Source organism: Kogia breviceps, chromosome 9 (genome assembly GCF_026419965.1).
Source record: "Kogia breviceps isolate mKogBre1 chromosome 9, mKogBre1 haplotype 1, whole genome shotgun sequence".
Classification (NCBI taxonomy): Eukaryota; Metazoa; Chordata; class Mammalia; order Artiodactyla; family Physeteridae; genus Kogia; species Kogia breviceps.
The window spans coordinates 37,136,068-37,150,308 of record NC_081318.1 but is presented as its reverse complement, the minus strand read 5'-3'; the positions used below and the strand labels follow the sequence as shown (position 1 = coordinate 37,150,308).

The window sequence follows — 14,241 nt, the reverse complement described above, 5'->3', positions numbered from 1 at the left end:
CTACCTCAAGAAACAAGAAAAATCTCAAATAAACAATCTAACCTTACCTAAAGGAACTTGAGGAGGAAGAACAAACAAAACCCAAAGTTAGCAAAAGGAAAGAAATCATAAAGATCAGAGCAGAAATAAATGAAATAGAAACAAAGAAAACAGTAGCAAAGATCAATAAAACTGTAGGCTGGATCTTTGAGAAGATAAACAAAATTGATCAACCATTAGCCAGACTGATCAAGAAAAACAGGGAGAGGACTCAAATCAATAAAATTAGAAATGAAAAACAAGTTACAGCAGACACCACAGAAATACAAAGCATCCTAAGAGACTACTACAAGCAACTCTATGCCAATAAAATGGACAACCTGGAAGAAATGGACAAATTCCTAGAAAGGTATAACCTTCCAACTGAACCAGGATGAAATAGAAAATATGAACAGTTCAGTCACAAGTAATGAAAGTGAAACTGTTATTAAAAATCTTCCAACAGGGGCTTCCCTGGTGGTGCAGTGATTGAGAGTCCGCCTGCCGATGCAGGGCACACGGGTTCGTGTCCCGGTCCAGGAGGATCCCATGTGCCACGGAGCGGCTGGGTCCGTGAGCCATGGCTGCTGAGCCTGCGCGTCCGGAGCCTGTGCTCCACAACAGGAGAGGCCACAACAGTGAAAGGCCCATGTACCGCAAAAAAAAACAAATCTTCCAACAAACAAAAGTCCAGGACCAGATGGCTTCACAGATGAATTCTATCAAACATTTAGAGAAGAGCTAACACCCTGCCTGCTCAGACTCTTCCAAAAATTTGCAGAGGGAGGAACACTCCCAAACTCATTCTGTGAGGCCACTATCACCCTGATACCAAAACCCGACAAAGATACTACAAAAAAAGAAAATTACAGACCAATATCATTGATGAATATAGATGCAAAAATCCTCAATGAAATACTAGCAAACAGAATCCAACAACACATTGAAAGGATCATACACCATGATCAAGTGGGAATTATCCCAGGGATGCAAGGATTCTTCAATATACACAAATCAATCAGTGTGATACACCATATTAACAAAATGAAGAATAAAAATCATATGATCATCTCAATAGATGCAGAAAAAGCTTTTGACAAAATTCAACACCCATTTATGATAAAAACTGTCCACAAAGTGGGTATAGAGGGAACCCACCTCAATATAATAAAGGCCATATATGACAAACCCACATGAAACATCATTCTCAATGGTGAAAAAGTGAAAGCATTTCCTCTAAGATCAGGAACGGGACAAGGATGTCCATTCTTGCCACTGTTATTCAACATAGTTTTGGAAGTCCTAGCTACGGCAATCAGAGAAGAAAAAGAAATAAAAGGAATACAAATTGGAAAAGAAGTAAAACTGTCACTGTTTGCAGATGACATGATACTACTATACATAGAGAATCCTAAAGATGCCACCAGAAAACCACTAGAGCTAATCAATGAATTTGGTAAAGTTGCAGGATACAAAATTAATGCACAGAAATCTCTTGCATTCCTATACACTAATGATGAACAATCTGAAAGAGAAATTAAGGAAACACACCCATTTACCATTGCAACAAAAGGAATAAAATACCTAGAAATACTCCTACCTAGGGAGACAAAAGATCTATATGAAGAAAACTATAAGATACTGATGAAAGAAATTAAAGATGATACCAACAGGGCTTCCCTGGTGGCGCAGCGATTGAGAGTCTGCCTGCCAATGCAGGGGACACGGGTTCGCGCTCCGGTTCGGGAAGATCCCACATGCCGCGGAGCGGCTGAGCCCGTGAGCCGTGGCCACTGAGCCTGCGCATCCGGAGCCTGTGCTCCGCAGCAGAAGAGGCAACAACAGTGAGAGGCCCGTGTACCGCAGAAAAAAAAAAAAAAAAAAAGATGATACCAACAGATGGAGAGATATACCATGTTCTTGGATTGGAAGAATCAGTATTGTGAAAATGACTATACTACCCAAAGCAATCTACAGATTCAATGCAATCCCTATCAAATTACCAATGGCATTTTTAATGGAACTAGAACAAAAAAATCTTAAAATTTGTATGGTGACACAGAAGACCCCGAATAGCCAAAGCAGTCTTGAGGGAAAAACCAGAGCCTGAGGAATCAGACTCCCTCACTTCAGACTATACTACAAAGCTACAGTCATCAAGACAATATGGTACTGGAACAAAAACAGAAACATAGATCAATGGAACAAGATAGAAAGCCCAGAGATAAACCCATGCACCTATGGTCAACTAATCTATGACAAAGGAGGCAAGGATATACAATGGAGAAAAGACAGTCTCTTCAATAAGTGTTGCTGGGAAAACTGGACAGCTACATGTAAAAGAATGAAATTAGAACACTCCCTAACACCATACACAAAAATAAAATCAAAATGGATTCGAGACCTAAATGTAAGACTGGACACTATAAAATTCTTAGAGGCAAACATAGAAAGAACACTATGACAGAAATCACAGCAAGATCTTTTTTGATCCACCTCCTAGAGTAATGCAAATGAAAACAAAAATAAACAAGTGGGACCTAATGAAACTTCAGAGCTTTTGCACAGCAAAGGAAACCATAAACAAGGCAAAAAGACAACCCTCAGAATGGGAGAAAATATTTACAAATGAATCAACGGACAAAGAATTAATCTCCAAAATATATAAACAGCTCATGCAGCTCAATATTAAAAAAACAAACAACCTAATCCAAAAGTGGGCAGAAGATCTAAATAGACATTTCTCCAAAGAACACATACAGATGGCCACGAAACTCATGAAAAGCTGCTCAACATCACTAATTATTAGAGAAATCCAAATCAAAACCGCAATGAGGTATCACCTCACACCAGTTAGAATGGGCATCATCAGAAAATCTGCAAACAACAAATGCCTTAGAGGGTGTGGAGAAAATGGAATCCTCTTGCACTGTTGGTGGGAATGTAAATTGATACAGCCAGTATGGAGAACAGTATGGAGGTTCCTTAAAAAACTAAAAATAGAATTACCTTATGATCCAGCAATCCCACTACTGGGCATATACCCAGAGAAAACCATAATTCAAAAAGGCATATGCACCCCAATGTTCATTGCAGCACTATTTACAATAGCCAGATCATGGAGGCAACCTAAATGCCCATCGACAGACGAATGGATAAAGATGTGGTACATATATACAATGGAATATTACCCAGCCCTAAAAAGGAACGAAATTGGGTCATTTGTTGAGACGTGGATGGACCTAGAGAGTGTCATACAGACTGAAGGACATCAGAAAGAGAAAAACAAATATTGTATATTAATGCATATATGTGGAATCTAGAAAAATGGTACAGAAGAACCAGTTTGCAGGGTAGAAATAGAGACACAGATGTAGAGAACAAACGTAGGGACACCAAGGGGGGAAAGCGGCGGGGTGATGGGGGTGGTGATGTGATGAATTGGGCGATTGGGATTGACATTTATACACTGATGTGTATTAAATGGATGACTAATAAGAATCTGCAGTATAAAAAAATAAATTAAAAAAAATTTTTTTAAATAAAGGCTCAAAAGAAAGATGGGGAGTTCTGGTTCTGACACTTTTCTAAAGCAAATGGAAATTGTTTTTTGCTCTTAAATTTGAATGAATTTTAATCCAAACCCATTGGCCACAAAAGGCATAGTTGATAATAATGAGCCATTTTATATATTGGGCAGAAACAAGCATATCCTGGATTATGTTGGAAATCTCTGCTTTAGGATAGAATTTTTGCCTTTTCTAACGAATCCTTCGCATATTAAAATAAAATTCCCCTTGACAAACAAGTGGAATAAGGGTGTCTGAAGATTAGCTCTGAGAGGTCGCCATGGTTTGCTATACATGTTTTACAACTAGCTATAGGCAAAAGCACCCTTTGAGTCTTTCAATCTTCTCTTGAAATCACTCAGTTGTTAATTCCTAGAGCAAACGCTGCTTCAGGGCCCAACCCAATCCTACAGGGGATGGACTTCAGTGTTAACTCTAAGAAATATTCAGCTACTGCAGAAAGCTGTGGAAGCAATTTAATAGCACTTCCTTCTGGGGCTCTTTTAAACTAATAGTCAAGAACTTGGGACTAGCAGAACATTGTACATAGCTGGAGGTGTTTATCTTTCAGAGGAGACTTCAAAGAAACTGTTCACTCAAATTCTGCTGTCACTTTTAGAAAAGTTTGATACTTCATTCCCTGGGCATCAAGTAGTGTGACTGTGAAAACTGAAATTATCCGTGAGGACCAGCTGTCTCTAGATGAGTGTGCTAGATTGTACTGCCCACAGAGTGCCCAGATTTCATGTGGGATGAATCATGGCTTGAGAGAAGTGCTTCAAGAGAATGTAAAGGCTTCAGTAACATATAAAATGAAAATTAAATCATTTTAGGATAATATTGGTAGAAGTTTTTGGTTTGGTTTCAACTAGCAGCATTTGAGTACCTGCTATGTGCCAGGTACTGTCTTTGGTATTTATATTAAGTCTTTTACTCTTAACCACAGCCTTATGACACAGGTTTTGTCATTATCCTCATTTATAGATTAGGCAACTACAGCACAGAGTTCAGTAATTTTTCCAGGGTCACATAGCTGGAGCTTTCTGCATCAGTTTCCTTCCATTTTTCCTCAGTTTTTACAATTGAAATAATAGTAGTACCTACCTCTTATACTTTGGGTTGGGTTTTTTGGTCAATTAATGGTGATATATTCATAATGATCTCCACACACACACACACACACACACTTTTGCCTATGATCTTTTACACCAAACTAGAAAGTGAGCCAAGGTCAAGGTAAAACTAACTTTAATCAGCTCCTTAAGGGCTCTAACCCACAACCTTAGCCATCTTAGCTCTATATGCTTTCCCATTGAGGCCAAGAGTAAGATTTGTTTTTCTTTTTTGGCCACGCTGCGCGGCTTGCATGATCTTAGTTCCACGACCAGGGATTGAACCCAGGGCCCCAGCAGTGGAAGTTCCAAGTCCTAACCACTGGACCACCAGGGAATTCCCACTTTGTTTTTTAAAAAGCTAATAAAAAGAAAAGAAATGAGAGACATTGTTTATTCCTCTGAGGGAAAAGGCTGACATGAGTATGTGGATGTGGGCAAAAGATTGAATTGTTGTATTAGTAACTGGTGTCTGCACATCCATTTCTCACATCCTCTTCCCTTCAGAAGGAATTTCATTGGCTGCATACATTCTACAAATGTTTGAGTGACTTCTAGGTACCAGACCCTGGTGGAACAGAAAGAAAAATATGACAGAACAGGTGGTTGATTTAAGCCACTACTTTCAAGGAATTTAGAGGTTGGTATGAGAACCAGACATGTAAACACATTAATTTCAACACTTTGTAATGGTGTGTACAGAGTTAATGTTTCAACCTCTCCTGTAGCAGTTCTATATAGCCATTGAGTCATGCATCCACAGTGTCTCACCTCCAAGCAGAATTTTCAGACCAGCAGTAATGGATGCATCCAGGATATTCCTGGCAAGATACACTCTGAGAGTCATAAAAGGTGGGAGAGCCATAAAAGTTGTCCCGATCCGTAGTCGGGACATGAGGCTATTTTTTGTCTCTTCTCAGCTCAGCAAATTGATAAGATACCTTTTTCTTTCTTGGGTGAAATAATTTCCATGTTTAATTACTCATATCAGTTTTTTAATATTAACAGACTTGCAAATAAGTATATTAAAGGTCTTTTGCATAGTCTAGATTATCTGCTTAGAAGTTCTTGCTTTATTTTCTCAGAAACAGAAGGGTTCAATGGAGAGTGGAGCAAGTTAAGGGGACAAGGTCCCAGGCAGTTTCACATTCAAATACCCCTGCCTCAGAGGGCAGCAGACTGCTTAACATCATCATTGAGGCTTCACCTACATATTCCTAAAGTGCTCATGTTTCAAGCCCTGAATTTTTCTAAAGGGAACTATTTTTACAGTGATATTATCATTTTGACTTAAATTTTTTTTTTAATTTTTTAAATACACAAAGCCATTTGTAACAAAAGTAGGCTCTTAACCTGTTTTTCAGTTTTGTTATAGTTCTCTCTACTGCAGTTATTAATATTTATATTTAAAACACTGTCTCTGTTTCTGGTGGATTTCTTGTGTAAGCATGTGTTAAGTTTTTTCCATGTTTTTTTGCACCCTGTCATTGATCATAAGACCACTGATACAGAGGTTTGAGGAAGTGTTCTGAACATCTTTACTGGCATGCCTTCCAAACTTTGTTTTTCTTGTATTCTTTTCTTTCCTAACATGATTCATTAGCAGGCACAGTGTCTTAATTAGAGACTAAGTTTTTTTTCTCTTTGGGTCTTATTCCTGTAATAAGTCATATATTTAACTGTACCAAGGCAGAGCACTCTAGGAAAGTCTCAGCTGCTGTCACATGCAAATCACTTGTTTCCTATTCTAATGAACACAGAGTTCCATTTTCCTCTCAAATGGTAAATGGTTAGTGCTGTATTGCCTTGATAAATCCCCGTGTTGTACTTAATACTGAGAAAGCTGCAGAGTAATGCTTTGAGTTTGGAAGTTTGACAGTGAAAGATATTTTTCATCATTTGGGGCTCAAAACATTTATTGATAAGTAACATTTGCCTGTATTGTTGAGAATGATAGTACCCCAAATGGCCCATCCGGGTATTAGTCCAAATCCAGAGAGACTACGTAATACATAAAAGATTTAATTCATCACCAAAAATTCCATCTAACAAGGATCCTGTTGGCAATGGTGAGGCCATTCTTGATGTTCATAATGATGCTTAGACACTTCATGATGACTCTGGGAAGTACATTATAGAGTCCAAATTAACTGTCTCTAATGACATTATGGTAAATCTCTGCATGTCTGAGTTTATGCATCATTTAGCTGACAGATAATGACAGCTTCAAAACCTCTCATTAAGTTGATGAATGATAGATTTTCTGTTAGTCATAATGGCTCTTGTAGTTCTTTGTTTTTAGTTAAATGAATACCTTTTTAGAGAAAAAAAATGTTCATGAGGTGAATTCTGGTAATGTTTTTCCAAAAGAAGGTTATCAAACAAGGATATCTGTATTATATCAGGTGAGGTTGGACTTGACAGTTGCCATAGTTTAACTGCTTGAAGAAGTGCCCACTAGTATTTCTACATCCTTCTTTAATGCACCGTTTGCTTTTGCATGGCACAGTGGGCAGATTGAGTGGAGAGAGAAGAAAGGACCAGAGAAAGAAAGAAAGGACTCAAGGGATAAAAGAGACATGGTTGGGCCAAAAGAAATCATTCCTTCTCATCACTACATAAAGTTTTGCTGAAGCTATGACTAAATTTTCCAGACATAGCTCTAAAAGGGTGGAACTCCTCCATGAACTGTAAGAGATAAAAGGAATTTGAGTAGATATTTGAGTACCTACTATTACCTGGTACCATGTACCATGTGCTTTTTATACATTAACTATTTAACCACATTACAGAAACCTTTTGAGGTAGGATCTAAATTGACATCACAGTTTTTAGATGTTTTCAGTTAAAATTCAATTCAGAAAAATACTTCTAGTACCCACTGTGTGCCCGGCTCTGGAAATGTAACAGTGAACAAAGGCCATGTCCAAATAGACATTCTAGTGGAAAAGACAGAGAGCAAATAAGAAAACAAATAGATACACAAAATGATTTCAGGGTGTGATCAATGCTTTGAAGAAAAATAAAACATCCTAGAGGAATAAAAAGTAACTTGAAGGAGGGGTGTTTTAGACAGAGTAGTCAGAAAAAGAGGTAGTAGCATTTAAGCAGAGACCAGGTTGATGATGGAGCCATGTTAGGATATGTGAGGGAGCAGTGTTTCAGGCAGACGATGCGACAAGTACAGAAGTAGCTGTGGGTGAAAGTCAGCTTTCTGTGTTCAAGCAATAGCAAAAGAGCAGTCTGGCAGCAAGAGAAATAGTGGTGGGACATAGTGATGGAGAGGGAGCCAGGGCAGAACATGGAGGTCTTATAAGCCATGGTAAGGCCTCTGAATTTTGTTCTGAGTGTGTGAGAAGCCCTGGGAGGGGTCATACAAACAGGGAGGTGCCCTTTAGAAAGCTCACTGTGGCTGCTGTCTGGGAAATAGACTGTAGGGGACCGCAAATAGAAACAGAGTCCAGCTAGGAGGATGTTTCAGCGTCTCTGTCAAAAGATATTTGTGGGTTTTTTTAAAAGATCCCCAAGAGATTCTTATGTGGATCCAGGGTTGAGAAACGCTGATTAATATTTAAGAGAAAAGAATTTCACTGAAAGGTTATCACTGCTTCTTCAAGAAGAAAAACATATGAAAATATTATTAAATATTTTTGCATATTTTTTAAATGTTTGATTTAGGATATATCCCAAATCCTAACCATTTAGGATATATCCTAAATCCTAAAATTTGATTATCATTTCTTATCCCTGAAATACAGCTTTAATATATTCTGCTTGTATTATTTTAAAACTATTTGCATTTGGGTTCTGTCTTGTTTTGAGTTCTGTCTCTACTTTCTCCTTCCCCTCTTCCTCCTTCGCCCTCCTGTTTATCTCCAATCCCTCTGTTCTTCCTGCAAAGGAACTTGGAAAATCCTGGGAAGAAGTTCAACTAGAAGATGATCGGGAGTTGCTAGATCATCAGGAAGAGTAAGACTTATTATTGATGCTACTTAATTACAGTGGTTTAAGAGAAGGAAAACAGTTCTTTAGTTTAATTTAACATTACCATTCTGAAAAGACAGAGTAAAAAGAAATAGAACCCTCTCTCTAAGCCGTGCATCATTTCATGTAATATAGCAAAAACTTGAACTCAGAATAACTTTGACACCTCATACCATTCAGAATGGCCATCATCAAAAAGTCTGAAAATAATAAATGCTGGAGAAGGTGTGAAGAAAAGGGAACCCTCCTACACTTTTGATGGGCATGTAACTTGGTGCAGCCACTGTGGAGAACAGTATAGAGGTTCCTTAAAAAACTAAAAATAGAGTTAGCATATGATCCAACAATCACCCTCCTAGGCATATATCTGGAAAAGACGAAAACTCTAATTTGAAAAGATAAATGGGACTTCCCTGGTGGTCCAGAGGTTAATATTCCTGGTCAGGGAAGTTCCACGTGCCGTGAAGTGTGGCCAAAAACAGAACAGAAAAAGAAAGAAAAAGAAAAGATACATGCATCCCAATGTTCATAGCAGCGCTATTTACAGTAGCCAAGACATGGAAGCAACCTAAATGTCCATGGACAGTTGAATGGATAAACTGTTTGTGGTATACAAACAATGGAATATTACTCAGCCAAAAAAAAGAATGATATAATACCATTTGCAGCAACATAGATGGACCTAGAGATTATCATACTAAGTAAACTAAGTCAGACAAAGACAAATATCATATGATATCACTTGTATGTGGAATCTAATAAAATGATACAAATGAACTTATTTACAAAACAGATATAGACTCACAGACATAAAAAACAAATTTATGTTTACCAAAGGGGGAAGGGGGGGACAAATTAGGGGTTCAGCATTAACAGATACACAGTCCTATATATAAAATAGATAAACAACAAGGTCGTACTGTATAACACAGGAAATTATATTCAGTATCTTGTAATAACCTATAATGGAAAAGAATCTGATAAAGAATATGTATATAAATATATATGTATATAAAAGAATATATATTATATAAATATATATGTATATAAAAAACTGAATCACTTTGCTGTATACCTGAAACTAACACAGCATTTTAAATCAACTATACTTCAATAAAAAATAATCATAATACCAAAATAACTTGGACATAAGAATCACTAAAGCAACTGTTATTCCAACTAAATAGTGTTTTGCTACTAAAGCTATTCATTGAACACACAGGTAGTATATAATTCAGAGAAAAATATATTCCAAAGTGCTTTGCTTAGTAGTCCATTGGTCCCTAGACCTTAAAGTGATATGATCTTTGAACTGTCTCCATGTTGCTTGCCACTGGAGTAGTGAATATAACTAAATTGAGGTTAACCTTGTTGTGTGTTCATCCCGTTGATGACTAACTTAAAACAGTCACAGCTTCTTTGTTTGAAATTATAAGCTTGAGAAGTATTCTTTTCAACCTAAAAGGATTCCCTGTTATTCATCCTCTTTTCATTCAAAGCTGCTCAGCCTTTTGTCTCTCCCAGGATTTTGGTTCTCCTGGTTTAGGAATAACAAGAAGTTGACAGTATCTCAAAAAATAAATGCAAGGAGGGGAGAAAATGGTAAAAAGGGCCCTGTATGCCTTTTGATTTCTCTATTTGCCATCAAATTTAACACTTGCCCCATTTTAAATGATCAGTATTTCCCGCATGATAAAGGTTTGCCTTTTTAAAATACACCATTTGTCATGCAGAAACACACTCCCAGCACTGCACCTCACAGCATGTGCACTTAGTGGTCATGGTTAATGAGAGAGAGCTTACATTTCCTGATATATCTACTCTGCAAATTAAAGCTGGTTGTCTCAGAAAGACTGCACTGATCTCGTAGTGAAATAGCTGCTCGGAGGGGCAAATGTAAGAAAATGGAGCAGCACCTGTTTGCTATTTATATTAATTTCATGGTGCTACTTTGAATTTCAAAAACTGTATCAAAAAGTCATAATATGATATGACAGTCTTTACAGAAATGTCAGAGTTGAAAGAGAATGGCAGGGTTTCCTAGGGAGCAGAAAGCAATACCAAGTCACTGTGCACGACGCCCTCTTAATGAAAAGAATCTCCATGTTTGCCATTTTCTTTCTAACACAGTGACTGGTCTGATTGGGAAGAACACCCTCTCTCTGCTGTCTGCCTATTTTGTGAAAAGCAAGCAGAAACGATTGAGAAATTATGTGGCCACATGGAGGTGAGACACTTTTACTCACTTGAATTTGTTTCATTGTTCCAACAGGGAGAAGCTGATGATAACTGCAACCTCATCACCTTATACCTTTAGTTTCTCAATTATTTTCCCCTTCTTAAAAGTGCTATAAGCAAAACAGAAGAGACAGGACAGGTCCATCGAGGAGAACTAGAACTCAGGGCAGTTAAGTACAACTGACTGGACCTGGGTGAACTGTTAGTTTGGGATTTCACAGACCACTGATGCCATCCCACCTCTGAGATGCTTATGAGATCGTTCTGGCTTAGACTGTGGGATCTGCAACCACAATTAACAATACCCAGGATATGGACAGGTTCTGAGTCTTTTTCCAGTGCTTCCCATGCTGGTGAACAAGGAGAGCAGGAAGAGAAAAAGTTGCCGTTTACAGAGCCCTTGGGGGAAATGGGGGTGGGGGAGCCATGGAGGTGGAGAGGGCACAGGGTGTGGTCTTGCAGCTCCTTCAGTTAAAAGGATTTGGAGAGAAGAAATTTGAGGACATTTCCAGTTTGCACTTTCCTTTCTGGAGGCCATCTTTATGTTATATTGGGAGTAGAGAGTTGAATGTAATAGAAAAATATTACTGTATTATTCTGATGTGCCCTCCCTCCCCTCCCCCCTACTCAGCTCTGTCATACTGGAGCAGACTCTCCTTTTTCACCCACTTTCATTCCATTCTCATTCATAAAAACAAGGACCTGAAAGGTGTTCAAAAGGCTATGGGCATTTACTCAAGTGAAAACAGAGTCATTTTGTCTGAATTAGGTTGCCACTAGTATGTGTGTATAGTTTCCAGTGTTTAAATGTAATTCATAATATCCTAGTATCTTTGAATTAAAAGGAGCCTCGGTCCCCCTATCCTGTGTAAGAATTCCCTTTGCTGTATCCTTGACTGGTGTCCTCAACCTCTGCTCAGTTACTTTCGGTGATAACATATCATGCAATTTTTAATTATCCTGACTGTGATGCTACACTGAATACCTTCACAGGGAGTTAGACGGTCTTTATTCTCCGTGAGCTTATAAGTTGAAGCATTTACCCGGATGGGCGATTGCAGGGATGGAACAGAATCAAAATAAGTCTATTCATCATGAAAATCAAAAGACGTGTAATTTGTGGGAAGATATGAGTGAAGAGAAACTTGCAGATTTAAACACTGTATTTGACAGCATAAAACGAAGAGCAGAATTTTTTTAATTACCTCTCTGCTTGTGGAGCAAAGGACCTATATTCATAATTCTAGTCCAGACACACAGTACAGTAGGGCCACGTCTTACCTAGCGACTGGGGATACTTCTGTCAGACTGCAGAATGCATACAGAGTAAATTGTAAAGACTGTAGATACAAGCTGTGAACAATTAAAATGTTTTAACTGATTGACATGACTTGTTTGGACTGTGCTTTATAAAGCAGTTGGATGTGGAGGGAAGCAGTTAGATTTCGAAGACTTCAAAAGCAGATGATGAACCGAGACTGAGTTTCTACAGTGTTCAAACTCCTGTGAATAAGCTGTCTGTTTATAACTTCAGCCTGAAAGATTAAATAATTTATATGCTCACAGATATATTCATTCCTTTTTTTAGGATGCACATGAATTTGATCTCCTCAAAATAAAGTCAGAACTTGGTAAGTTTGATTCGGAAGTTGTTTTCCATGATGCTGCATTTTTTTATACACCATCCCGTAAACGATGCCTGCGTTGCGCAGTTGTGATTGGAGAGTGCACAGCCGAAATGTGTCTCTCCACAGATGGTCTCAACAGAACTGCCTGAAGCAGTGATTCACAACCATTTTGAACTATAATATTCACATATGGTTTTGAGTTCATATAGTCTTTCTTCTTTTCTACATATATGATTGCTTCAAATAAAATACAAGTTAATAGTTAATATGTATCATAATGTGGTGGGGACTAGTGGAAAAAACGTGGATTTTGAAGTCACACTAGAGTTCATATTTCAGCTCTAGCACCACTTACTGGCTGTGTGACATTGGGCCTCAGGTCAGCAGAATGTTACAGAGAGTGGATAGAGTATGTAAAACACCTACTGCGCTGCTTGGTAGCGTAGCTAGATTATTTAATATAGATGTACCCAATTGGATCACAATGACAGAAAGATTAGGGTCATGAAGACATAAAGTACTGACTTGCTAATGTATCCAGGACCATAAAAAGCTCACTTCCCCGGGCTTCCCTGGTGGCACAGTGGTTGACAGTCCGCCTGCCGATGCAGGGGATACGGGTTCGTGCCCCGGTCCGGGAGGATCCCACATGCCGCGGAGCAGCTGGGCCCATGGGCCATGGCCGCTGAACCTGCACGTCCGGAGCCTGTGCTCTGCGGTGGGAGAGGCCATGGCAGTGAGAGGCCCGCATACCGCCAAAAAAGTTAAAAAGCTCACTTCCCACACCTCAACTCACCGAGTACTTTCCTAGACTCTTGGACATGTTACTTTACTTTACCACTCTTATAGGCATGTGTATATGTTATATATGTTATATATGTAATAGATTAATAGTCAAGAGCATGGGCTTTGGAGCCAACAGCCTGGTGTCAAATCCTGGCTCTACACTTACTGGTTGTGCAATTTTGGACAGTTTACTAATGTATAATGTGGATACGGTAACACCACCTATATGATAGGGTATTGCAAGGATTAAACGTATTAATGCATGGAAAGTGATTAGAACAGTGCCTAGCACATAAGCCCTATATAAGTATTGGCTGTTATTATTTGGTATCTATTAATATGCTTTAAAACTGTACTGCCTCTGGGCTTTCCTGGTGGCGCAGTGGTTGAGAATCCGCCTGCCGATGCAGGGGACAAGGGTTCATGCCTCGGTCCGGGAAGGTCCCACATGCCGCGGAGCGGCTGGGCCCATGAGCCATGGCCGCTGGGCCTGCGCGTCCGGAGCCTGTGCTCCGCCATAGGAGAGGCCACAACAGTGAGAGGCCCGTGTACCACAAAAAAAAAATTAAAAAAACTGTACTGCCTCTTCAGATTGGTTAACAAAGAGAAGTGGTTCTTTTAAAAAATTATAAAAATGCAAAAATGGGTCTGACCAGTTGTCTGATGATTCTGTGTACTGTCATTTTCAGGACTGAATTTCTATCAGCAAGTGAAACTAGTCAATTTCATTCGGAGGCAAATTCACCAATGTAGATGTTATGGCTGCCATGAGAAGTTCAAGTCCAAAGCAGACTTAAGGACTCACATGGAAGAAGCTAAACATACTTCACTGCTTCCTGAAAGACAGACATGGGATCAACCACAGTGAGTACTGCTCAACCAGACATACATTTCTTTGCTCCTTCT

The 14,241-nt window shown here is 38.9% G+C and overlaps 1 protein-coding gene across 5 annotated transcripts in view; it reads left to right on the top strand.

Moving 5' to 3' along the window:
• The window catches only part of ZNF277 (zinc finger protein 277), a 116,167-nt gene that overhangs the window by 96,595 nt on the left and 5,331 nt on the right, over positions 1-14,241 (top strand). For all 5 annotated transcript variants that reach the window (XR_010842138.1, XR_010842137.1, XM_067042320.1 and 2 more), the window contains exons 8-11: positions 8,601-8,668; positions 10,814-10,910; positions 12,510-12,552; positions 14,025-14,199. Coding sequence is in view for 3 of the 5 variants with exons in the window: in XM_067042320.1 (XP_066898421.1) it covers positions 8,601-8,668; positions 10,814-10,910; positions 12,510-12,552; positions 14,025-14,199 (383 nt within the window). In the remaining 2 variants the exon portion in view is untranslated. The remainder of the gene's footprint in view (positions 1-8,600; positions 8,669-10,813; positions 10,911-12,509; positions 12,553-14,024; positions 14,200-14,241) is intronic.